The sequence below is a fragment of the Calidris pugnax genome, unplaced genomic scaffold, assembly GCF_001431845.1.
Source record: "Calidris pugnax isolate Ruff unplaced genomic scaffold, ASM143184v1 scaffold102, whole genome shotgun sequence".
Taxonomy (NCBI): domain Eukaryota; kingdom Metazoa; phylum Chordata; class Aves; order Charadriiformes; family Scolopacidae; genus Calidris; species Calidris pugnax.
This window is the reverse complement of record NW_015090846.1, coordinates 2,300,298-2,327,164: the sequence shown is the minus strand read 5'-3', so window position 1 is coordinate 2,327,164 and position 26,867 is coordinate 2,300,298. Positions and strand designations below refer to the sequence as shown.

Sequence of the window (26,867 nt, the reverse complement as noted above, 5' to 3'; positions counted from 1 at the left end):
GGGGGGGGGGGGGGGGGGGGGGGGGCGGCCTCAAACACCGGTAAATCATCACACATCTATTTTTAAATCATCCGAACGCTTCGCTTTGCGGTAGCGGAGAGCGGGAAGCGGGCGTAAGGCGTGTAGTTTCACCCGGGGGGGGAGAACTTTCGCCGAACTGAAGTGTTTTATGTCTTTCCCCTTGGCTCCCCAGCTCCTCAGCCGCGGTTCTCCCGGAGGCGGTATGCAGCGGGCAGGGGCTGTGCGCCTCCTGCCCAGAGGGAAAGTCTACAAACAGATCTTTGAGGATGAGGTAAAAAAAGATAAGAGTTAAAAAAAAAAGAGGTAAAAGCCAAATGAGTTAATTCTGTTGCTCAGTTGTTTGCTGGCTGGTAAAGTGGTGAGCTCAAACCAGAGGTCAGTTTCAAACTTTCTGGTTTTCGTTTCTTTTAGTAGAAAATAATTGTGTTACCTTCAGCATATGCTTTCTAATACATCTGTGGGTGTTCCCGTGTTTCCATCGTGTGTTGGGATATATTAACTGAAGGCAGAATGATCATAATTATAACCCAGCAGTTGAAGATAAATTAAGAGGCGTAATAAGCCACCTCCAGGCATTTCTGCCTCTGCTGTTGACTTTCCTTGTAACTATAAGTAAGACACAGAGTCCAGTTTCCTTCAGTTTTCCTCTCTGAGGAAAGGGATATCTTTTTTATTCTCATTTGAAAACAGCCTTGGATGAAAACTGTTATGCATGTGCCAAGTAGCATTCATTATTTTACCTTTTTCTTCTGCTGCCTTTCCCCCACTGATTTTATCAATTATTTTTGTTGTTATTCTCTGTTCAGTAGATTGGAAAGAATTCTAACTGATTTGGTTGTGGTTCTTTGAAGGTTCGCTTAGTGCGCTCTTTGGATGAAGTAAGGAACAAAACTAGGTTTTCTACAGAGAGTGAAAGGCTCGCTTTGGTTAGGGAGTCAGAAGCTTCTACTGATGCCAGGCTACTACCGTGTTACCAGCAGACGTGGGTTGAAAGAACACCTCATGACAACTCTGCAGAAAAACCACCGCTGTACAGGTAGAGAACAGAAGCATAAAAACCCAATTATACGTTCATGGCTATGGGTATGAATTTGTAAGATTTTGCACTGGGAGCAAGACTCTCCTGAATTCTTGGTCACAGCACTAACGACCTGTAATAGGCTGTCTCCTTGTCAGGTATCAATTGAGTATAACGAGCTGCAGCCTGTTAAAGTGCAGATTAACAAGCTAGTATTTGCAATGGCATGCATATTGTATGGCTTTTCTTTTAAAAAGAAATTGTACGTCTTTTTTGTTCAAAGCAATCTAGATATAAGCCCAGTCTGATACATGTTTTTGAACTATACTTTAAACTATGTTAATGGTTTACACAGTGATGCAGTAATGATTATGTAATGACCAAGAAAAGAAATTAGTGCATCCATCCTTTTCACCCTGACCCTTCTGCTGAATAATGACACCCTTATTCTCACTTTCCCCAAGGAGAAACACAGTGTCCCAGCTGATGGGAAGAGCAGTGAGCAGAAAAAAAAGCTTTCTCCACATTTCTTGCTAGTTCTGACTTCACAGTTCATAGAGTTTTATACCTTTTTGAGACAGTATGTATGTCTTTGTAGTTTACATGTATTAAATCTAGCATTTATTTCTTTTATACCATCATAGTAGATTTGAGACTGATCAACCCACACTAGATAATTACTCAGTTGAATTTGTCTCAGAAATAGCAACATTGATTCTTTGAATCATATTCTTTGAAGTTAGAATGATGCTTATGTTCACTTAAATGTTACATTTTGCTAATTTAATTGAATATCATACCCATTGCAAGTCCCTCCTCTTACACATTCAGTACAAATCAAAGCTTTATTCTCCTTCTGTTTCAGAGAAGCCACAACATCTCAAAAGGCAGCTGAGGAAGTCAGAGGCCTACCCGATTTTGTTGGTAAAATTTATTTCCCTTAATGTCAGATATTTTAATTTTCATTCTTAGGAGCCACTGTACACATAATGGTTTTAGCTGAACAAGGTATAAAATCAAGCTTAGAAATGACCTGACACATTTTGAAGATGAAGAGTTTAGTCACAGAAAAAATGGTTGTAAAATTGTCGATCAATCAGAGTTTGTGTTTAGATGGTAAATTCCAGTTCTGGTGTAAGCAGATCTCATTTTTGGCTGTAGTAATTTTTTGCATTATACCTGAACTTAGTTCATAGCTTCCATGCTTTTATCCTTCTGAAAATCACAACTTAAGAAGTCCAAGGAAATTATTTTAAAATATGCTTTACTATTTTTAACCTTCATTTGCATAGATTTCCCTTCCCATGGGAAGCTGTCACGCACTGTCATAGCGGCACAAGCTGCAGAGGTCAGATGTGGATTTAGCGATTCGTTGTGTGTGCGTTATGTATTCTGCAGCAACAGTTCCAAGCTGCATCATCCTCATTTCTTCCTTGGCAGTTCCTGAGGAACCGAAGAGTAATATCTTGGAACGCCTGTCGGAACGCCGGCGAGGCCGTCACGCTGAGGCACTGACCTCAATGTATCATGAGCTCGCCTGCATTGCCAGGGTAAGGCTGGGTTTTGCAATCCAGACAGCCTGGAGTGCTATACTGAGCTCAGAGCCCAATATTCGAAAGATCAGACTGATTTCCTTATCTTTTTAGGAGCTGGAACCCTTTGTTTTGGAGCATGGAAAATTCCTTCTGACAAAACTGATGGAATCTGATAGAAAAATCGAACTTCTGTTTAAAAAGATTGAGTTTGACACTACTCTGGAAGGTTTCTCAATGGAAGTAAGGCAGCTCATGCCAGTGTCTCATCTTCAGTTATTTGTGCCTTATAAGCATAGCATAGCTTCTGATACCTTGCTGTAGTTTTAAGATATAAATGCTTATTTGGACTTTGGGGGTGTTATGCTTGTTTGTGTGGGATTTTTTTTGACGTTTGCTTTTCAGTGAGATTAAGAGTAAATTCTCTAGCATAGCTTCTGATACCTTGCTGTAGTTTTAAGATATAAATGCTTATTTGGACTTTGGGGGTGTTATGCTTGTTTGTGTGGGATTTTTTTTTTTTTTGCTTTTCAGTGAGATTGAGAGTAAATCCTTCTTGCAGGGCTTGGAAGATCTGTGGAATATCATCCATCAGGAATCCTTGACCAGAAGGAAGTGGATTAGGGAAGTGGATGAATCCTTAAAAATGGTTGAATGGAGTCGAGCTGATAAAGTGAGCCGTAGTTTTAATAGCTGTTAATTAGGCATAAGAGTATTATTTGCTCGTAATGCTGGATGCAGAGCAAAGAGTGGCTTGTTCCCACAGGAGTCAAAGAGCTCTGCCAGGAGTTCTGTTGTGTAGGTGATGACTGTCTTTTCCAGTTACAAGGGTTTTTTTTCTTCCACAATTACCTGTAGTAAAGATGCAAGGAATATGTGAGCTGCTTTTATTCTTCTGCAGGTTATTTGGGTCAAACTGTTGGGTAGGCTGGGTATCAGTAGCAGAGATGCCACAGTTGTGTAGGCAGCATCTTGACCTGTAAAAGTCACTGGACACCACAGTAAATGTTTGGGTGAATAATGGGATAGTCCATAAAGAAGTCCTTGCTGCTATGTCTTTATAGGCAAACAAAAGCTGTCTGTTATACCTGTGTCAGTTTCTCTCTTTTTAACGTCCAACACTATCACCTGTAACTTTTCTGTTTGATTAGTTACAAAGCTGTCTGTTATACCTGTGTCAGTTTGTTCTCTCTTTTTAACGTCCAACACTATCACCTGTAACTTTTCTTGTTTGGTTAGTTATGAAAAATACCAGAGATGAACACATTTGCTTAAATTTTGTGTCCGCTTAAAACTACCACTGGTGGACTCACTGCAGGTATCTGAAGGGAAGCTGGTTTGATTTTTAAATTCAGATTGCAGCCTGTCTGCAGAGCTTTCCGTTATCACAGACATTAACAAGAAATAAGTTGAGTAGTAACAGAATGGAATGTTTTAATTACTGTTTTTATGAATGAATAAAAAAATTAGTATTTAGGATATTTAAGATAGGTATTTTAAAATTCACTTATCAATCTGTCTGTCAGCCAATTGAATTTATTTTAATGGAAAAAAATTATCTTGTTCATATCATTGCTTAACTTAGGAAACTGGCATTTGAGTTATACAGATTTTATTTTCTTTTCTGTATTCTTTTATTGCACAGATAACAGACGTACTGAGGAAGTATACTGTGATACTGGAGGAAATTTCTTTCTTCTTGTCAGCTGATGTTTACAGGTTCATGAATGATGAGGCTATGGTAAATCTTTCATTTTGAGAGTCTGTTTTACCTGGGAGAAAATAGCAATGTGAATATTTCCAGAATGTTCTTTTTTTTTTCCAACTGCATTTCCTTATTTCTACATATCAATCAGTGCAATATAGAAGAGTTTTCTATTTTGCAATTTATCACTTGTATTCTTTTTCTCTCATTTTACATAGAACAGGCAATATTATTTTTTTTGCACTTTATATGCTGCTTCTATTCCTGTTTTGATTTTTCAATATGCAGATGATTAACAGAGCACTGTTGGCTAATCGGAGGGCAATTGCCAAGCTGTTCTTTAATTTAATGAAATCAGAGATGAAGAGGGAATTATCACAACGATTGAAATGGCAAGACAAAGTCAAGGACTGGCAGCTCATCCAAAAGAACTCTTTAGTTCACAGTTTCAGGTCAGAAATTTTACAATTATAATTTGGAGTATGAGTAACACAAAGTGACTAGTGTTCACTTGTGCTTTCTATAAGCAGTAATATTTTACAATTTTTCTATTATAAAACTAAAAAGCTAAAAGAACTTAGCATTCCTTTTTTACCTGATATGTATAAAATATAGTTTGTCTTCCAAACGTGAATTTTTCAAAAACATATATTTACTTTAATGTATTCTTCCATCCTACAGAGAATTTATGGCAAATGAAGAAATACAGAATCCCCCAACTGTGAAAACAGAAATGGAAAATATGATAACGGAGCAAATTTTACTTAGTGAAAGGAGACTGGAGTTATTGCAGCAACTTGGGTATGACAAAAGAGAGAACAGGAACACAGGAAAACAGAGTTCTTTCTAGAGTTAAGAGGGACTTGACTATAAAATGCACTTTGCTCCCTTTCAGTGTGTGATTGGACGATGCAGCAGTAAGGCAGGGCCTGAGCTTCCTTTGTAAAGGTTTTTTTTAATGGAAAAGATGCATTCTTGGTTTTCAATGCACCAGTTACACTAAATGGGGGGTGTTCGAGGGCTAGAAATGCAGGAACACAAGAGTAAACCTTATGAACGTTTGAAACATGGTAGGAAGGGGCAGACAGGGATGTGTAGGTAAGTAAAAATTGCTGATCTGGTCAAGGTGTTATTTCTGTGTGGGAGTTTAATTTGTATAATACATTAAGAAAAGTGTCTTGATAGAAATCTAACACCTGCTATGTTTGTCCATCCTGACAAGAAGAAGATGGTTTGGGTGCAATGCATTACACTATTTACAGTTTTTCTTTTACAATGTATGTATCAGCAAGATAGATTACAGTTAGTTCCTTGTCAGTAAACAGTAGCCTTGAAAAACAGCAGTCTTGTTTTATTTTCATTGCTGATGTGACTGTAAATAAAATAAAGCACAGTACTATGGTTACTCTGATTCAGAATTTTATCATTTAAGAAGTGACTGCTTTTTATTTGGAGATACCTGACTCTTGTTTCCTATTTTGACAGTAATCTGTTACCTCCAACACACACGAAAGCTGATGTAAATGAATGGTACAGATCTTTGGTGAATTTAAACAAAAGTATAGGTAAGTTGGGAAATCATGAAGACAATCTGGAATTTATAAAATTCTTTCATTCTTTTTTCCAGGCACTAATGAGTCAGAGGGTTGCTTTGAAAGTACATGTTTTCTATATTCTTTGTTCCGTGTGTTTCCATGAACCTTCTAAGTCACTTTGAGCTGGCAACAGACCAAAATAAGCTGTCCATTCCATCACCTCCCTTTTGCCAGCACAAGCACTTTTGCATAGTGAGATCTAGCAGGAACTGACTTGGTTAGAATTCATCTGGGGAAAACAGAAGGTTAATTTTAATGCAGGCCAGTTCTCAAAAATGCTCCTTTTTACATCTTGGACAATGAGAGGGGAAGTTTTTGAGATGCTTCCTGTCTCCGAGTCCTGTCGTGAGCCTTCCCTCTGTGTGTTTGTACCTCCTGTTTCTCCAGAGTACGTTTGCAGCCTATATAGTAGCACTGAAGTTGTTAGCAATTGTAAATAACTCATTACTTCTAAGCATAATGATAAAAGGATTTGTATTAAAACATCTTATTTTGTTGGTAGATAGTGTGGTACAAGTGTAAAGACACTACTGGGATATATTATATGTGCTGAGACTGGGCATGGGTCCTCTGTCATGTTTCCATTTCACACTGCACTATGAAGTACAAGAGTCTTTACAATGGCCTGTTCTTCCATTTCCTTCAGATACCCACAATGTGCAGTGTATGATGAAAATACACATCCAGTACGAGACGGTCCTGCAAAAATGTTTGGCAGAAATGGAGTTATGCAAGGTTAGTATCACAGCTTTGTGAAACCTTGGGAGGGTTGTTGGTCACTGTGTACAATGTGTTGTTACAGGAATACAGGGTTGAGGATTCACCAAACATTGACATAACAAGAGAAATTACTTTTTAATCTTTGTCTTATTCTGTTAGAAAACTTCACTGTCCGTTTTGCTTCACAGTAGTGTTTTTTGTACTTGAAATGTGTAAAAGCAGTAACAATGCCAGTAATGAAAGCAGCACTGTCCCACATCAAGGTAGAGGACTCGGGGTCAGAACCCCTCAGCTATTGTGGTGAATCAGTCTTATTTGGGGAAATTCCACCTTCCTGCCTCAGTTTCTCCCTTTGTGTCCAAATGGAATTGTGCTGCTTACTACCAGAATGTGGGATCTAGCACGTTGAATCTTTCTCCATCCATTCACAAGAAAAGAAGGAACACTAGATTTAGCTATGCTCTCTAAAAGCCACACAATATTTTATGTTCTATTATGTTCATATCAATAGCTTGGCTTTCTTCTCATTTAGAATAACCTGTTGAAGTTTTGCACCAAAAAGGAGGCTGAAGAAACAGTGAATTCTGAGATACTTGAGTTGACTGAGAAACTGAAAAGTCTGTTTGAAGAAGAACTGGAGCATATGGGTGTATGTTTATTTATTACATCTATTTTTGTTACTCACTGGGAGTAGTGTTTTCTTCCTGCGCTGCTGTCTGAAATGCCATATGCATCTTAGGCTATTGATGTCATGTTCGAAAGAGGTCCATAGTGTGACTGGACAAATGCCCCACAAATAAAAGAAGTTTGGTGTGACTCAAGAAGAACAGTTCATAATTGCTTGGTTTATATTTATAATAGGTTGTCAGGGATGAATTAGGTATAGCTCATCCTGCCTGGAGGCAGAGGAAAAGATTTAAATGATATCTCAAATTCCTTTCAATCCTCTCTTTTATGATTCCATACATTGAAAATGTCTGGGCAGTTGTTCCTAAAATGATAGATGGCCAGATATTCAGGGCATGTGCAGAACTTAGTAATTCCTTGCTTAGCAGTACCAGAAGAATAAATGCAAGTATTGATATTTCAGCTTCTAGAACAAAAATCCACATTCTTATCCAGTTTACTTGGACTATTTTTTGCTCTCGCTTAGCAGTACCAGAAGAATAAACGCAAGTATTGATATTTCAGCTTCTAGAACAAAAATCCACATTACTATCCAGTTTACTTGGACTATTTTTTCCTCTCTAAATATAAGAGACGATGTTGAACTTCCAGACAACCTTTTATCATGTCACATGTCCCCTTACTCCTTTATTTTGCCTTCCAGCAAACAGTTTAATAATAACCATTTCACTTAAATGTATTTCTTTAGAGAGACTTTGAGGAGCTGGCTAAACACAATGAGCAGAATTGTAGAGATTTGTGCAGCTATTTTCAGGAGGCCATGGATCTCTGGGATGCCCATCAACTCAAACTGTCCCAGCAGAAAGGTGAACTTCAGAAGAAATTAGATGAATGCAGACGGAAACAGGATAACTTAATGCAGGTATAAACATAAAAATGAGGATGTGATACAATCTAAAGAAAGGACTTCTTAATACAGAGAACCCGCTGGAATTCAAAATACCTGATATAAATTTTAAAATGTATACTTTGAAATTTATACTGGAATTTATACAGGGTAGATTCATCCTGTCAAGTGCATTTTTTGCTATCTGCTTGATGCCTAATGAGCATACATATCTTATTCTTGATATGGCAATGATGACAAAGATTATATTTTCTGTATTAAGTGGCTGCAAGTTTCTATTACTCATAAAACTTTGTGCAGGTATAGAATCTTGTTGGTATGCCAAGCTCTCATATTATGGGTATATCATGCAACTTGGGGTGGCAACGTCAAAGAAGTTGTCAATTATCTATGAAAGATCTTCATAACAGACAAGTTTTGGTAAGGTGTCTTCCTTTCTTGACGTGAAATAGACGTACATAGTTAAATCATTTGAATTCTAAGTAGTTATGAAGCATTTTATTCATTACTAAATAATTTTTACTGGGTTCTTTTTATATGGCCTTAGATGATGGAAGATGATCTGGATAAAATTTTGGACGAAATGAGAACAGCGAGCTCTGAAGAAAAACTGAATCAATATTTGAAGAATGCCCTTTGTTTTTTAGATGACATTAGAGCTAGGTATGAGTTTTGTAGTGCAAAGTTAACAAATAAAGCATATTTGAATGTTGGTTGTAGTACTTAGGTCTTGTTTATGCCGTAGTGTAAAGGTGTGGAAAAACATTGCTTGCTACTTGATATAAGAAAAAAAAATAATAATTTACATATTGAACAAGGTTTAGGAAAATAATACCCACACTTTAGAATTAGGACTAAGGAAGACCAAAGAATACTGGTATCATTTAAAACATATACCAGATCAGTATTATTATGTAGTATACCATGTCATTCATCCCAATGGGATAATTATTCAGAAGGTAAAAGTAGTAGTTCAGATTCTTGAATCACAGGGATCAGAAAGTAGATCTGTGCCACCACCTGTGCTCTGGGCTCACAGATTTGATCTCTTTTGTAATTGCAAAGACTAGAAGTTATTAGTAGCTTTGAAATAGACAAACTTTATATTTTGGTAATCTTTCTGTTGCATTTCCCATGATCAAGCATTTGCATCTTTAAAAATCACATCAAAATTGGCACATATCACTCTCCTTGCTGGAGATCTTAGCGGAAAGTTTGAGGATTAAATAGCCAGAGAGGAAGCAGTTGTATTTTCACACCTAAAAAGTCTTTTCTGTCTGTCAAATTGGAGGGATAGTAGAAGAGTGGTGTTGACCCAAGAGGGGATATGCACATCTCATACTGTAACTGTGTTTAGAGCTGTTGATTCAGTGCTCTTTATAGTCATTAGGACAATGTAAAAAGAAAACACAAAGGTAATGTACCTTTTCTGTGAGTGAAAATACAGCGAGAGGTTGCAGACGTGCAACGTAATATATCTGTACATTTGAACATGTACACAAATTCCCCATAATTATATTCATATAGGAGGCAAAGCAAATATAAATGAAAACAGTTTTGACCATTGGCTTTTCTTGAATCAAGACTCAGCTTGAACCATTAGTTTTCATTTCCATGTAAAATGAAAATAAATCAGAAAAGCTTCAATCAAAGCTGAGCATGATACAGATCTGACATGAAAGACAGTAATTGCACCTCTCGCTTCTAATATTCCATATGTAAGCACAGGTCTTGAATGGTCTGAAATACTTAATTGTGAATGTTTCTTAACTTCTGTGAATTTATCTATTTGTAGTGATCTAATCTTTACTAACAAGCCAGGATGTGATGGTATTCAGGCTAAACAAATGTAGCACAATGTTTAGCCTAAATGTTTTATGAGATTAGTCAAAAAGTTAGATTTGGATTTAAAGACATTGTCATCATATTTCATTTTATTTCTATATATACTTGAGTCTCTTAAACAGTGACCTTAAATTTGACAGGTATGAGACATTCAACCAAGTTCTAATGGATACAGTAATGACTTACCCAGAAGCTATTTTGCAGGAGTTGGTTTCCTATAGTATCTCCATCAGCCAATATTTTAATGTAAAGGAAATCTTCAAACAGGTATAAAGAAAACAAACTTCTTCAGGTTTAAGTCTATGGTGTATTGATTTTTCATTTTTGGGAAAATTTACTTTAGCTTTAGAATTTAGATTATATAAACTAAAGCACTGTTTTGGCCATAGGACTGAAGTGCTTTTGGTAGAAATAGAGGGGGGAAACACAAAACCTTTCTCTGTCCCACACTTTTAACTCTGTTCTTGTTACAAACTGTGTTTCAGCAAATCCGTGTGCCTTTTAAACAGAAAAATGCAAAGTAACAAAATTATATTAATCAATTTGAATGTTATAGCTCCTTTAGAAAGTAAGTGACCCATTCAAGACTATCCTATCTTACTGAAACAGATATATTTTGTGAATGAATATTTATTTCTTCTAAGCAAGCAAATCCTTATTTTCAAATTGTGTGGGTGTTTCTGTTGTTTTTATTCTAGAACTTGCAAGGGGAGATAGACTTTGCATTTCAAGATCAAGGTAATACCTCAGTGGTACAAACAGGTATTTTTGCTTGCTTGTTTTTCAATCTGTATTTATTTGGATTGTGACCAGTAAAACTCTGCTTTAACTGGAAAGAACTAGTTGAGGCTTCAGAAGCTGAACGTCTGGTGGAGCAGCAAGCTAAGTGCAGTATGCAAGAAAATGAAGGACAGCAAGAGGTGGATAGTCATCAACAAGAAAAGGGGGAATCAAACACGGCTGAGAATGAGAAGATCTTTGCTCAGGAAACGGAAGAAACAGAATATGGGGGGAGTATTCCTCATGAAAGTGAAGAAACTGAGCATGCAGGACAGGAGGTAAGCTTTACACAGGTGAGCAAGAGAATTAACTGGAAGGTGAAGGAAGTCTTGCACAAGATAACAATGCATAGGAAATCTTCTTTTTGCTGAGGTAAGTCTAAATTCTTTAAAGTACATTAGATTGAGTTTGTACACAAAGCACACAGGTGTCCATTGTTTTCATTTATTTATTTCCAGACTATTAGAGCTTTAGATCCTTTGTATGGGGAAATGGAGTGTATAAAGCAGTTTATAACCATTCCTTATGCACTGCTTTTACCCTTGTAAAAACTTTTTCCATATTTTTTTTTAAAATTCCTTCCTTTCCTACTTCCTTTACTCATAGTGTTCTTAACCCATGGTTAATGATTTAAGCTGTATTTGTATCTAAGTATTAGTTTTTCAGGTCTTAGGTACATGAATTTATTACCATACAAAAAGCTTCTTAAAACTTTGATGACTCTGCCTATTGAGACTTGCAAGCACGTTCTCTGTATGAATATTGTTCAAATTGAGAACCATAATGTTATTCTTAATATCCTGAGGGTTCTTACCTTACCTTGTGCACTGTTGATTCTATACTTATAACTTTAAAGGTAATAGATGATGATTTCTGGTTGTTTTCTAGGTTATGTTCAACACCAGAAAGGCAGAAAGCTCTGAAATTGCTGTTGAGTCCTTCTCCACTTCTAGTGGAAGCACTTACACAGTTCGGGGAGTTGAAGAGGCAGGAAAGACCGACATCCCAGAGACTTATTTTACAAAATATGAAAAAAAAGAATCACTTCCTATGTACTTGAAAGATGTACTTATCAAAGAAACCAAGTTTGTAGAGCTGAAGAAATGGTTAGTAGAGAACAGTTTATGTTCTTTCTTTCACTTTAGGCAATCATCAAATTTCAGCTGTTTGGAAGAAACATTAGACTAAAGATGCAAAAATTATCTAATTATTTTGATATTATTCCTTTTTTAAAAAATAATAAAAATAAGATAAAATTTTTATATTGCTTTTCATCCGCGGCTCTCAAAGTACCATACAAGAATTTACCTCTTACAGAACATTCATATTTTAAAGAAAATTATTTAGTGAGAAAACGTGTCACAGAAAGGCAAGTAATTTGCCCAAATCCCATGCAGAGCCACGAAGGTAAAATGCCTGGTGCTCAGTAGTACGCAGCCAGCTCAAAAACTCTACCAGTATTGTGCAAACGGTAAAGAAACCATACTTCCCTATAGTTAGAAGTTAAATTCTTAGAATTTAATATGTTTAATAAATTCTTATTTATTACTTACTGTTCCTCACTGTAAGTATTTTTTAATCATAGGATTCGCCTCTGTTTTTTTGAACACTTGGAGAAATGGTTTGCAGAGTCCTTATCCAAGTCCTCTCTTGTGGTAGCTGCCAAGAAAGAGGAGCTGAATTCAGAACTTCAGCTGCATCTTCACTTGCACCGACGAAGGCAGGAGGATATAGAGAGAAACATCTACAACATTAGAGCTAGTACTGACTGGTTTTTTTCTCTAAGCATTACATCTTCATTTAGAGATGATCATAAGTGGACCAAAATCTGTTTCAGCATTAGTTGACTCAGTAGTAGAGGACAACAGGAAGCAGTTGAGACTTTATGAATTCCTAGTATATATAATTCCTTCGTCATATATTTAAAAAAAAAAAAGTTTCTTTTCTATAGCTTGTACTGGCTAGTATATATAATTCCTTCGTCATATATTTTTAAAAAATGTTTCTTTTCTATAGCTTATACTCATTTCTGCTGTGTTATATTTGGAAAATATCCAGCAGTGCTTTGATCAATGACTTGACTTGTAAAAAATATAAAACTTTACTTTCAATCCAGCAGTGCTTTGATCAATGACTTGACTTTGTAAAAAATATAAAACGTTCACTTTCAGTTGCCAATATTTGTGAATGCTCATTCTCTTTGAAATTATTTAACATGAGTTTACAATGTACAAAAAATAATTTTTAAAGTGTTGCAGAAAAAGAATGAGCAAGTGTTGGAAGAGATAAAATGCCAGGGATTGGCTTCTGAACAGAGGAGAGGATTAAGCTGTTTGAAATATCACAGAGCACAGATTGACCTCTAGTCGGAATGCTGTTTTTTGTATGAGAAGTGTCAGGTTTGTCTGGTGGAAAAAATATTATTTAAGACTTATTATTTAAGGTTTATTGGTCTTTAACATATAAAGAAAAAAATTAGGAGAACAAGAAAATAATTTTTCAATTCCACATTTTCCTGCAAAGAGCACAGGTGCCTTTTTTGGCAGTTTTCTTGAGGTTGATTGGCTGGCTCTTGATTTATCCAACTATCATTCCAGAAAGGAGACCAAAACTGATAACTTTTTCTTTCCACTAAAGTAGGGAGAAGTGAATTTTCTGTTTAAAAAAAAAAAAAAAAAAAAAAAAGTCCTTTACTTTTGTTACAACACTGAGAAGAGAGAGATAACGGAGATGTCAGTATTGACCAAAAATAAAGGAAAAAGAAGGCTTAGAGCAAACATCAGACATTTATAATTTGAATGGTTTAGGAGCTGCCAGGGGTATGTGTCAGACACAGGAGAAAAGTCAAAGAAACAAAATCAGATTATTTTAATTTTTTTTTATGTTTTAGCCACTCTGAGGTCTGGCTTGGTTTATTTTACTGCTGCTTCTGATAATAGGTTGGCTGGTGGTTGCAACAGTCCACAGTAAAGAGGGAATAAAGACCATATGGTAAAATTTCTTTTCTTATCAGCGGAACTGCAGCTTCACAAGGAGCGTCTGGAGAACCACTGTGCTGGGGTGGTGGAAGCTCTGAAAAAGAAGAGAGCTGAATTTGTCAAATTTTGTGATGGGCAAAATAACATCAGCAAAAACTTACATTCACAAATCTGTGACATGGAATCTGTCCTCCTCAGTGCTCCTATGACTGAGAAGTAAGTGTGCCACAGGAGTTCCTGGCTGGGAATTTCCATGGTTCAATACTCCTGATTGCTATCTGTTTGTGGTTTATGTTCTGAGTCTATTTTATGTCATTACTCTTCAATTAAGACTGTTTCATGAACTTTAAAAAAAAATGTAAAGAATTTTTGTTTCCTTTTTCTCTCTCTGAAGAAATTAACATCAGCACTGAATGGATGAAAATTTTCATATATTTTCAAAGTGCTGGCAGTCTTAAAGTAGAAGAGAGGTTTCATCTGTTTAGATTTCATGCAGTTTACTGAACCTGCACAGTAATAGCCATTGACTAACTAGTTTTGAAAGTTGCTCATCAATAGCATCAGCTGATTGCTGATATCTTGTGAGAGTTCATCCAAACAGTCCCAGTTCAGTCAGTTGCTGTCAGAATGCTAAAATATTCTGAGTTCTCATATTTTGTTCATGTCTTTACAGCCAGCAGTCTCTGAATCATAACGTGTGCGCTTCTTCCTGTATGTTTTCCCTATCTTTTTATTATTTGTTGTTAGATTAGTTTCTTTCAAGAACAATCTGCGCTCTGAGCTAGATGATGATCTGGAAATGATCCATGTTTCCCTGAGAAGTTACCAGAAATATTTGGAGGAAGCTTTACGAAAATTAAGGAATTCAAATGTGGATTTTCTCAGGGCTTGCAGGTATAGAGATTTCATTGGAGTGTTGTTTATAAGTAGTTATCTATTTCTGGGTATCAGTGTTTGTTGCATAGGCAGAACACTAAAAGTTTATTTTGTTATTTATCTAGTTTGCTATTAAAAAAAAAAAATTGTTAAGCCACAATTACTACAGTTTTCATCACATTTGTGTTGATATCTATGTTTTAGGGCTGCTTAGCTAAAACAGTCTTTGAGAAAAGCAAGACTCCTAGCCAATTGCTTTTACTTTCTTGGTTGCTTTCAGATTATTTTTGCAGGGAGGTAACTTTTCTCCTGAGGAGGTAAAGTCTTTCAGCAGCTGTCTTCAGGGAGAAAGTAAGCGTATTGACTCTTTCGAACGTTTAATCAAGACAGATCTGGAGAAAGTGGAATCACGCTGCTTGCAGCAGGTGTGCAGAGTTTTATTCTTTCAAATTATGTATTATATTGGCATATTTGATGTCCTTTATAATCAACCTGCTCCCAGATAGGGACTGTTCTGTATGGCAACTACATGATAGAAAAAATAAGTAGAAATGAGTGAGTTCTATTATTTAAGCTTTTAAAAGCAAAAACTAATAAGTACTGTCTCTTGTTCTGGCATTCTTGAAGGCTACTGAACTTATCAACCAGTCTGAAAAAAAGTTCCATTCTCTCTTTATGAATCGAGTCTTTATGGAGAAGATCCGACGATTTTTGACAAATCTACACGTGCAAATCAAATCAGAGGTACAAACAGAAATATCAGAACTTTGTATAAATTTGTATAAATTTGTATAAATTTGTATAAATTTGTATAAATTCTACAAATTTCTCTTTTATTCTACTGAATTGTGCAAATCAAATCAGAGGTACAAACAGAAACATCAGAACTTTGTATAAATGAATTCTAAAAATTTCTCTTTTATTCTACTGAAGAGATTTTTGGCTGACTTTGAACTGGACAAACATTAAGTGACTTCATATTAATTCAAAATCTGTTTTATCTCATTATGAGCTTAAAACTGTGTTTTTGCTACTGCTACAGCTATACTGGAACACTATGGTCTTGCAGCACATTGAGTATGTACATCTGAATTGTTGTGTGGTGCAGTAAAGGACATGAAGTGTTGCTTTTGTGAATTATTATTTCACCACTATCTGCTTCTGCTGCAGGTAGCAAAATCCAATTTACAGGCAGTGACATTAAACTCTCATCTGGAGAAGCTCCATCAGAAGATAGATGCTTATGCTCATCCTACTGCAGTTACAGAAGTAAGTTTTAATCAGCACAAAATGGTATTTGATTTGACCTGGTATTTGACTCACTGTACATGTTTGTATAATGTATAAACTATTATTTTTCAGGCAGGCTCATGTTTATACATGTTTGGGGAGTGGGCAGAAAGAGTACTTTCCCACAGAATTTTTGCTTAGGAAGGTCCTGACCTGTTTTCCAGTTTGCCAAACAAAAACCTCAGCCTCTCTAAAATCTCATTGCTTCCATGTCTGTGTAAATAAAATGGGGACACAACAGAGTCAAGTGTCATTTTATGCAATAGTCAGCATATTTGAAAAGTCTGAGATAACTAGTTTAGTAAATACCATCTACATTATCATATCTTTCAGGCTTTGACATCTGAAGAGTGGTATGATTTTGCCAAAGAAGTGTTGAAAGAACTGAAAAAGAGGAGCCAGTATCTTGACTGCTTGCTAGTAAAAGCAATGAGGCCGCATGATAGTGTAAGACAGCATTTAAATTCTCTATATTTTATTTAATATTGAGTGAATTTTTATGTGCATATGTTTTGAAAGTTTTTCAGAATCTGTGCTTTGAATTTTTGAATGAAAAAATAGTCAGCATATTTGAAAAGTCTGAGATAACTAGTTTAGTAAATACCATCTACATTATCATATCTTTCAGGCTTTGACATCTGAAGAGTGGTATGATTTTGCCAAAGAAGTGTTGAAAGAACTGAAAAAGAGGAGCCAGTATCTTGACTGCTTGCTAGTAAAAGCAATGAGGCCGCATGATAGTGTAAGACAGCATTTAAATTCTCTATATTTTATTTAATATTGAGTGAATTTTTATGTGCATATGTTTTGAAAGTTTTTCAGAATCTGTGCTTTGAATTTTTGAATGAAAAAAGATGCTGCATTATGGCGAGCTGTCCAAGACATTGTAACATGAGGTCAATTTTTTTAAAAAGGCTGAGTAAATCAGCACTGAGTTTACTAAATATTAAATGAGTTGTGATGCTCAGTCCTTCACAAGAGTTGATTTTCAAGGTGTAGCACTACTCATAGATACATATTTCATGGGTTTCTTTAATTTGAAAAAAAAAAAATCCAATGTGTCCTGAAGAAATTTTGGGGGTTTTATCAGGTGTTTGGTTTTTTTCCTTCCTTCCTTCCTTGCCTGGAAAGTCTGTCTTTATTTTGTGGATCATTATTTTAAGGATAAATACTTAAATACTGCTTATGGTAATTATAAGAATCTACTCTTAACTACTTTTAAGTGTCCCACAGTTGTATGGCTGTAACAACATTACTACTAGAATTATAAAAAAAACCTTTCTTTCAGCCTGTGAAGCAAAATCATGTATGTTTGGAAGATTTGCTTTTGTAGTCAGTAACTACATGTAATGATTTCACTAATTTCCTCCTACAGTCAACAGGATTTCATTTTTCTTCCCATTCCAGGAGGACTTTACCCCTCTTGCAACGGATGTGACGTTACAAGGTCCAATTGCTGTTGCCATTCGAAAAGAATCTGTCAGAGACGTGAAGGAATTGATGGTGATGGGGCTGGATCCTACCAAATACCCTTTGTTAAATCCAAGCAGAATGGGAAAGTCTGCACTTGATGATTTATCAATAAGTGTTATCAAAAATTTACTTGAGTAGGTACTTGTTTGTCTAAAGGTATTTTTCTGTCATTTTCTCTATTTATGTTTTCCTTGCTATATATACCTCTTCTTTTTAGGAAGAGGTATTTTTTTTTGTTTGTTTCAGAATTCCACCATCCAGAAAATTTTCAGTCTTAAATCAGGAGAGAAAAGATCGTTCGCATTCATTAAGACCAGGTGTGCCAGCATTTCATTTAATACGTTTCATTAATCTAAACTGTAATTCCTAGGATTTCGCTGAGCAGGTAGGTCTAGCAGGCTCCAAACCAGTGGCTTTTGTGCTAACTCCAAGAGAGTTGTGGACCCCAACATTTCTCTTGGATATCTTTACATTGCAACCATTATTTTTGGCTCTTAATCAATGAAAGCTGCAGAATGAGATAATAATTTTGTAAAGATTACACATATTTGTGATAGGAAAAAAAAAAAGAGTGGAGAAAAAAATTAGAAGAGAAGTAATGAAAATATGTAGGGGATCAGGGATCCTTCTCAGTATATTATCATTCACTCAAAGGTGAGTGCAGAGGTGACTCCATCTGCTTCCTACCTCATGTTCCCAATTCCTCATCTCTCTTCTCCGGAGCTTCACTCCCCCAGCCACTTCCAAAGAGATCCCCTCTCTCTTCCTCATTTGTAAGTCCCCATCACAACCAAGACTATGAATGTAGCCCACTCATTCTCCTTCTTATTCCCTGCCTTGGTGTCATTTTAAATCTCCTCCCATCTACCATGGATTTTTTATGACATTCCCATTACTTGTGCCCCAGTGCACAACCTCTATTGCTTTTGCCACTGCTAAATTATTTCAGTTCTGGCTGCCAGAAATTGTTCCTACAGTTGTCCCCTCAATGTTGTAAGGAAACATGGGAATGAGAACACGAAGTATACGAGCATATAAAAAAAGACTTCAGGTGGCATTTATACAATGTTCTTCATCTTTCTTTGTTAAATATAAAGCAATTCTTCTCATATTAAGAAGAATTCTCACTTAAGTGTATCTGATTAAGGTCATCGGAAGTCTGCACCTCAGATCACCAGGAAGTCATCTTTTAAGAAAAGGATGTCAAGAGGAAGGTAAGATCTCTCAAAGGAGAAATTCCACTTACAATATTCCTATGCAGAAATTTGCCTAAACTTTGCCCACTGCTTGTTCCTTGAAAAATTCTTAATACTTATAGATAGATGAAATGAGCTACTGTAATAGTGAAAACAACAGAACAGATTTGAAGAGCCTTTGAGAAGAGAATCCTAAGACTTTTTTTACCATCAAAAAATATTTTCATATCATACTAGTTTTAGAGTTACATTTTTGTATGCTTCTATGGAAAGCTGAAAAAGTCCTTCACTTAATATAAACATTATTTAGCGACAACTAAACCAATGTGGGTTATCAACATTATACTCATACTAAATCCAAAACACAGCAGCCACAGAGAAGAAATTTAAGTCTAACCCCAGTGAAACCAGGACATTATCTCAAATAGCCAGAGAAGGGAAATAGTTGCAGATAGTTTCCAATTTATGTTTTGCCTCCCTAGGATACAGGTCACCAAACCAGATCTTGGTGATGAGAGATTGCAGATATTTGGAGAGAAGCCTCCAGAATCTGAGTAAGTCATGTGTATTTGCATAAATATAACTTAATCTGAAAAAAACCCAACAACCCACACCTGTGCATCTATTTATCTATTTATTTATAATTGTTCACCATTAAATTTTGAGGTATTTAACCTTGATATTTATGGGTAGAAGTGGTTACAGAAAAGTACCTTTTTGTAGCATAATTATAGCAAATAGGAAAGTCATCCATTTTATTTTGTTTAATGTCTGAAATGGAATGAGTGGCCTCATTAGAGTCCGTCTTGTACATTTACAAAAAATGGGTTGGAAAATATAAAATAGCCTGCCTTGCAGTTATTTTCACCTCTAAGAAAAGCAATAAATTTTATACTTACATTCTTGTGTGCAATATTATATTGAATATGAAAACAGTGACAGCAAAACTATTAAAATTAATGACTAAGATCTTTAAGTGCTTGGGAAGTTTGTTTCACATTGTATTTCAAAATAATTTCAGTAAACAGCTAGACCTACCTGCAAATATTTTATTTAAAATACATAGTAAAGTCTTAAGGTAAGTTTTCAGCACAGGAAGTTTGCTAAGAATGCTTTTTTTGTTCCAATGACGTGGAGGTGTTTTCCTGTAAGTGTTTACAGTATCTCAGAGTCCTTGTTGCTTCTCAAGACAATCTTTACTAATGGCAGTGGAGGTTCTTAGACATTCTGAATATTTGTTCGTATATGCTCTTAAAAATGTATTAATATAAGCCTGAACAAAATATTTCAAAACCAGTAAATTTTGCCAATGGAATCATTTTACAATGTAGTTGTCTTCCCCCCCCCATTTGTTTTCAGTACTTTTAAGGGGATTATTATGAACATTCTCTGGACGGGTAATAACAGCTTGCTCTCTCTTGCTGAGGTAAGAAAACCCAGTTCTTTAGTTGCTTTTGCTTTCATAGGTCTAATCCTGTGTCAGCTAAATAATTTGGTTCTTTACAATGTTTGGATGACCATCTGAAAATCTTCTTTTCGTACTCAGTGTATCTATTTTTAAAGCAGTATTTGTCACAGTGGCCTTTTAACCTCAGGTTTCTTTATAAATATTAACTAAGCATTTCAATATCAGAGGAAGAAAACTGGTCTCAAATAAGAGGGTGGTTGATAGCCTTATGTATCCCTGCTACTGTTACGTGCCTAGGTGGGATTTGTTTGAATGTGTTATCAACAACTTTTCTCTTTTATCTTGACCTCGTGAAGGAGTTCTACAAAAAAGAGAACCCTAAAATCATGATGCCTGCAGATCTCCCACAGACATTTGGACATTGTGCAGAGATGCTCAAACAGAATCTATTGTCGTACCAAAGTCAAACAGATGATTACTACAATTTCTGTCTTATAGGTAAATTCATTCAGTTAAGACTTCTAATTTCTTGTGAATGTAATTTTTCAGTTATGTAAACTGAAAATTGAAGTGATCCAGAATTATGTAGCTTTCTTACTTCATCATGCTCAGCGGAAAACCTGTTCATTTTACTGGATATTGGGCCAATATTCTTTTTTATATATTACCAGCTACAAAAAGTGTGGCAGAAGGGCCCCTGAGTAAATTGAAAGACCTGCACAGGGCCATATCTTTTAGCAAGTATATGTTTCTCAAAGTGTTGTACTTAGAAAAAGAAATAGCAGGGACGTAATCTCTGTAGGAAAAAATTCCAGTTGTTTGAGCCTTGCAGTTACATTCAACTCAGCTGAGAGGTTTTTTTTTAATCTTGCAATGAATATTTCTGTGTCACATAAACACTCTGTCTTTTGCAAAAAGAATTTCAGGATCAGTTGCAGATGTTTGAGAAGGGGCTCCCTTATGTCTCCCAGATGGCAATTGATAGTCTTTTAAAAGAACACGAGCAGAAGCTCAGCCATTCCACCGATCAGATCCGACACCTCTTTGATAAACAGCTGGAAGACTGGGAGAATCTCAAGGTCTGTATCGGGGATGTACTGGAATGCTTCCAGTGTAAGCAATGCTAAATGCAATAGAATTATAAAATTGTCTTTTTACTAATCTCACTGTTTGCTTAGTCGCTCACTGCTGAGCTAGCCACAGGTTTACTTTCTGTGTGTGCAGTTAGTCTGTGTCGTTCTCACTGGAAGCTTTGTATTTCTAGAAACCCTTTATAGAAATTTGTATTTCTAGAATTCTGTCACTGCTTCCAGCATTGGGCTGCCTCTTCATAATCTTGTACAGCTCTTCCTGTCATCTTACACTTTGATTGTAAACACTTTTATGGCTGTGACATGGTGGTATGGCTATACAGCTCATACTGTATGAGTGCACTCGTTTGGAGGTACTATGACACATGGATGATGAAATATCATTATTTACTGTCTTTCAGAAGAGGTATATTTTATCCATTAATATCAGAACTAATAATAATAGAATCATAATGGAGATCATGCAGATACTGTTACAGAGTAGTATCTTGAGATTTTGTCCCTCTGAGTATTAAGTTAAAATCAGGAAAAAATACAAAGATACAAAAAGTATCTTGTCTACCACTTGGTAGGAGAGATTATTATTTGTTGAAATCAAAACCCAAGATGAGACAGAGGCCCTGTTCTCCAGCAGATGGGCCAGTTGGTATACACTGCACTGCAAGGTCTATCTCTAGACAGCCACGGAATACACAAAGTTGTCTTTGTCTTTCTGAATGCTTTTATATAAAATGCTTGGTTTGTACTTCTTTCTTACTATGATTTAATTGCACATTCTTACAGAAGGTATTTCTTTGTTATGCATTTATTTACAGGCTGTGCACAAGAATCAATTACGTCCCTCTCTGGGACATCCAGAGAACTCACCTCACCTGGACGCTTTGTGCCAAGCAGAAATAAAAAGGCAAAAAGACCAAGCTGATGGTACTCACCTCAACAGGCAGATGCTGCAGGTAACTGTAAAGCTGTTCCATACTATGAACTTAGATGTTGTATTTGGAAAGGAGAGTAGATCTTGGCTATGTTTTTCCTCCCCATCAAAACTGGAAAATGTTTTCAGTTTTAGGCAATCCTGTTCATGTATCTTTTAAGTCATGTATTATCAGCATTAGACCAATCCATGTGCACATGCCTAGATTTATTCTGGAACTAACTAATCTTTTGTATCTTTCATAGAACATACTGAGGAAGAGATGACATATCTTAATGGTAGGATTATTGGATGTAAGTCTAAATTGGGAGCAACAGTGACATCCTCTGGTTAGATATATTACTTGCAGACAACAGGTGCCTGGAAAGGTTCCTTCTGTGTGGATTTCATTCATGCAAATAATTGACATTTTTCTGCACAGGATTAAAAACTGGAATAAGCAGAATTTTGCAGGAGAGATTCAGGAATCAAAACGCTTTTTCCTCTCCATCCTCTAGGGCTATTGAATGTTAGTTCCCCACCGTTAAAGCTCTTTATTTACTTCTCTCAGGCCACCTAACCAAAATTCTATACTGTCTGCAGAGTATATATATTTCTCATTCTGAAGTAATAGTCCCTTCTCCTCTTATCTCTGCATAGATACACAGAAGCACACATTCCTTGTTTTAAAATAATTCCTGGCCAAAGCTCTTCTAACCAAAGTAACCATATTCCAAAATGGCCTTTGTTTTGGGCAGAAGGATGCATTTACAGGTAGCTGTTTTTATCAGGTTTAGATGCTTAACCCAAATATACAACTACTGGGGAATTATGCACAGAACTCTAAAGCTTTTTGTACTTTACATTAGGTAACCAGGTAGTGTTGAGAATATTCCAGGGAGACACTTTCATGTGCAACTTAGACCTTATGTCTGTTATCTGCAGCTGTTGCAAAATGTCATGGTTGGATACTTGTGCAGTTCTTCTGGAGCTAAACTAAAGGGAGAAGAGATCAAGTTATCACAGGAATTTCTCTCACTTGTCTCCAATGTCCCAACAGGACTGTGCTGCTGAGTGTGCTCAGAACTTTGTTTCTGCACTAGCTGCCTTCACTGAAAAGCTGCTTCTGGAATTAGATGAAAGTGTCTCAGTTAATGATGTACAAGTAGCGAGTAAGTAAAGAAGAGATTGCTTGTTCAGGCCTCCACTTCCTTCTCAAAGATTGCACCAGACTTCCCTTAGGAGGAGGCCACTTCTATGTGCTATAGCACTTTACATTGAAAGATTTGCATAATGAAGCGTGCAAAACTATTTCTTGGAAGTGAAGAGCATCTTGCTGCTTATACTTACTTCAAAGCAATGGTATTACTGCTGTTGTTTGGTTGCTGCTGAGTCTATCTCCTGTTATCTCCCAGAAACTGAAATACCAAAAGAGAAGACATCCACTTCAACCCGTCATAAACAAGCAGGACTTCCTCTGGAAAGCTGTGAAGTTAAACAGTTAATTGACCCTGGGAGCAGGTACTATTTGAAGATACTGAACACTGTTGTATGTAATTTCTCTTCTTTGAACTGGTATCAGACACTGTCCTCATAGTTTCTTGCTGCCTTGTTGAAACTGCTGAATACTATGTTAATCATTAGTGATGTCCTTTAAATAGTTATGGAGCAGTTTGGGTGCGTAATGATCTTAAAGAGAGAGTAGCAACGGATCCAAATAAATAAAAGTGAATTACTTTTATTGTAAAGCAATAGAATTTCAATCCTTTAAATAGTTATGGAGCAGTTTGGGTGGGTAATGATCTTAAAGAGAGGGTAGGAATGGATCCAAATAAATAAAAGTGAATTACATGTTTTATTGTAAAGTAATAGAATTTCAGTATTATTGCTATGCTATTTTGCTAGCCATTACTTATCATTTCAACACTTTCAAATCTATGAATATACTGTTTATTTTCACTCAGAAGATACAAATTCTGTTTACTGTGTGGAGATGTGGAAATTTTAAAAGAAAAGTTGGTTGTACTAAATAAGGTAGTTTTTGGGGTACTTCTTTTATGGAGATTAAAAAAAAAAAAATTTAATCTTTTGCTCTTTAAGCACAAGTAACACGAATTACTATAATCTGCTCTAACTTTCTCATGCGGGTTGTTTGTTGTTTGGTTTTTTAAAGGACTTGGCCCGGAATACCCAGGACTACTCTTACAGACAATTCAGACTATGTTCTTTGCAGAGAAACTGCATCAATTACAACAGCAAAGACTACGCCGGGCCATGTAGCAGCAGTAGAAGCAAGAGATGCTGTATATGAGGTTGGTCTGTGGGCAAGGACTGTCAGTGGGCTGCTACTGTTGTGGATTTGGGTTTTTTAAGAAGAAAAGTATCACTATGTGTAAAGTCTATAATATACAGAGTGCTTTCAGATCTTAAAGCCATATTCACCACGTGTAGAAATCCTCTCTCATGGCTATTTCTGTGCGATGTTATCAAAAGCAGACAGTTGGTTTCTCAGGGAGCCCTCTCATTTGGATTCATTACAACAGGGAATTGTTTCAGCAGAGAAGCAGGATGGTGTCAGAAACAGAACTCTTAATGCATTTCAGCAGCATCACAATACAGAAAATAGCTGCTGCCACAATGCCAATTCAATTCAGCTTGCTTTCACTCACCTTTCTTTCTAAAGCCTACAGCTCTAGCCTTAGATCACAAAAGCTGATTTTTCCATAAAGGTTGAAGAGCTGTAAGATAGTTACATCCTGAACCATCACAGGTCATTGTTTCCACCATAAAAATGATCACTCTTTCTTCACTGAGTCTGCTAGAAGAATGAGCACATTCCAGACAACTCTGAGACGCTGATTTGCACTGATGAAAGCTTGTGAAACAGTAGTGTTCAGCAATTAGGAGAATATTCTTATGGTAAACCATTTGGAAATAAATGGTCAGTGTTTATGCATCTGTCCTGGAAGTAATTGTACTGTCTGCCAGTGAACTGAATCAATTTTTTAAAAATATGTATTTTTAATAGGGAAATATAAAATACACTGTCAAGAATGGCAAATGCCATCAAAACTATAAATGTATTTTTAATAGGGAAATATAAAATACAGTGTCAAGAATGGCAAATGCCACCAAACTATACATTTGCATGAGAGTTTTATGTCTATAGTTATGGTACCGAAGCACCTGGTTACAGTACAGTTCTGAAGTGAACATAGTTTGTCAGCAGGGTGTGATATACCACAGAAATGTTTTCCTGAATGTATGTTGCATAAAAATTACAGTATTTTATATTTTGGAGCATGGACTCTTTAGTAAAGGTACCTTGAGGTTTTCGTAGTAGTCTATAAGTTTCTGTTGGGGTGAAATACCTTTTTAGCAGCTTTGTAATATTTCAGTTCATACTTGTGACCTAGGAGGTTCTGGCAAGAGGCAGAGCACAGTCTATGTTTGAGATGCTTTCCTCTCTCTTCTCTGGAGGAGGCAGCCCTTGAATCTTAGGAGCTAATGGAATTGAGATGAAGATCTTGCATTTTTTGCAAAATTTAAATATTGCTGATAATTTAGTTTCAGAAGACTTTAAAAGGAACACAGTGAATAATTCATTGTTCATATAATTCTGTTGTCAAAGGCAGAAAATAAGTGGCCTGTATGCAATCTTCTGGAACAGTGGGTCAGGACCTTGATTTAGGCAAAGTAAAATTATATTTCATCACTACCAATTTTGCCCTTTGTTGTTGTTGTTTATACAGAAATACAAATGTAAACTTGAGCAGCAGTTTGCCCAGATCAAGGAAGAAAGTACAGCTCAGCTGCGGGCAATTCAGCATTGGGAAGATTGGTGGAAACAATCCATCCAGAAGATTAAGCAACTCTATGCATGAGCTCAGTCACATCTTGCTGATGTCCTTCTGATCATTGTTGGTGTAAACTGGCAAGTTTGTACTAATATCAGTGATTTAGTCCAACAGGATTTTCTGGTTTGGTTTTTTTTTTTTTAATTTCTGCTGCACTGAACAAGTGCAATGGTGAAAGGAGGTATTTTTTTGCCTCTTGAAACAAAAAATCCTGACGAATGTGCTGTAAATGAAATGTAGACTCTGTGCAGCGCTTCCTAGTCAGATCTCAGCCAGAATAAAGTTAACTCATATGGTGCTGGCTGTAAAAGGAGAATCTGAAAAGCTAGAAGCCCACACAGTGAATTTGTACTGAAGTTCATGTTCAAGACCTGGGCATGATTGAATGTGACTGTTTCACAGTCTGAAGTTACAATGGTTAAATGCAGCCTTTTTAATAATGGAGTCCAGCAAGGAAACCTTTTCTTCAACACAGATTAAACCCTTCCCACAGATATCCTATCTTTCTTCACGTTCTGAACAACATACAGCTTGCTACTTCAGTTCTAGAAATCTGAAATACAGGTTTAGCAATCTGAAATAGTTGATCTGCAAAGAATATTTTCCACAGACTGGTCTACAAGTGAGGTATTTATCTGCAGTCCAGAGTGCTTTCCAAGGCAGGGCTTGAAGATAAAGTACTGCTTTGTTCTGGGAGGTCAAGCAAGTTCATTTAGGAGTAACGCAGCTACTTTCAACCATATTGCTTTTAAAAAAACTCTCTGAACAAATTCAAGGAACCTGAGTAACTACTAAAACTGCATTAGCCTTTTTTCCATTTGTTAGGAGATTCTGTCACTAACTGCAACCACATCTATTTCATTCTTGTTTGCATTGATTGTGAACCCCAGAGTTGTAAATCAGTTGAGGACAAATACGGTAAAAGTCAATGAGATGTTTTTAGATGCAAGGAGAGGTTCTGAACTCATCTGGCTCCAGTGTTCTTGCAGATTTGTAACAGAGAAAATTGAGGCAAAGGGGGAATTCATCAGCTGTGCT

At 36.2% G+C, this 26,867-nt stretch overlaps 1 protein-coding gene across 1 annotated transcript; it reads left to right on the top strand.

Moving 5' to 3' along the window:
* Window positions 1-223: 223 nt before the first annotated feature.
* Window positions 224-26,796, top strand: CCDC180 (coiled-coil domain containing 180). The gene is given in 37 exon segments (XM_014942733.1): window positions 224-292; window positions 873-1,057; window positions 1,905-1,963; window positions 2,480-2,589; window positions 2,686-2,814; window positions 3,134-3,244; window positions 4,217-4,312; window positions 4,565-4,728; window positions 4,958-5,077; window positions 5,762-5,841; window positions 6,518-6,606; window positions 7,124-7,240; window positions 7,967-8,140; window positions 8,673-8,788; window positions 10,111-10,237; window positions 10,669-10,708; window positions 10,814-11,043; window positions 11,639-11,856; window positions 12,336-12,511; window positions 13,764-13,948; window positions 14,492-14,622; window positions 14,885-15,029; window positions 15,232-15,348; window positions 15,775-15,873; window positions 16,228-16,341; window positions 17,302-17,501; window positions 17,614-17,688; window positions 18,465-18,581; window positions 19,046-19,117; window positions 19,923-19,989; window positions 20,328-20,469; window positions 20,890-21,050; window positions 21,878-22,015; window positions 23,033-23,144; window positions 23,388-23,493; window positions 24,146-24,284; window positions 25,725-26,796. Coding segments are annotated over 37 exon segments (4,662 nt in total). The 3' UTR covers window positions 25,857-26,796.
* The last annotated feature ends 71 nt before the right edge of the window (window positions 26,797-26,867 follow it).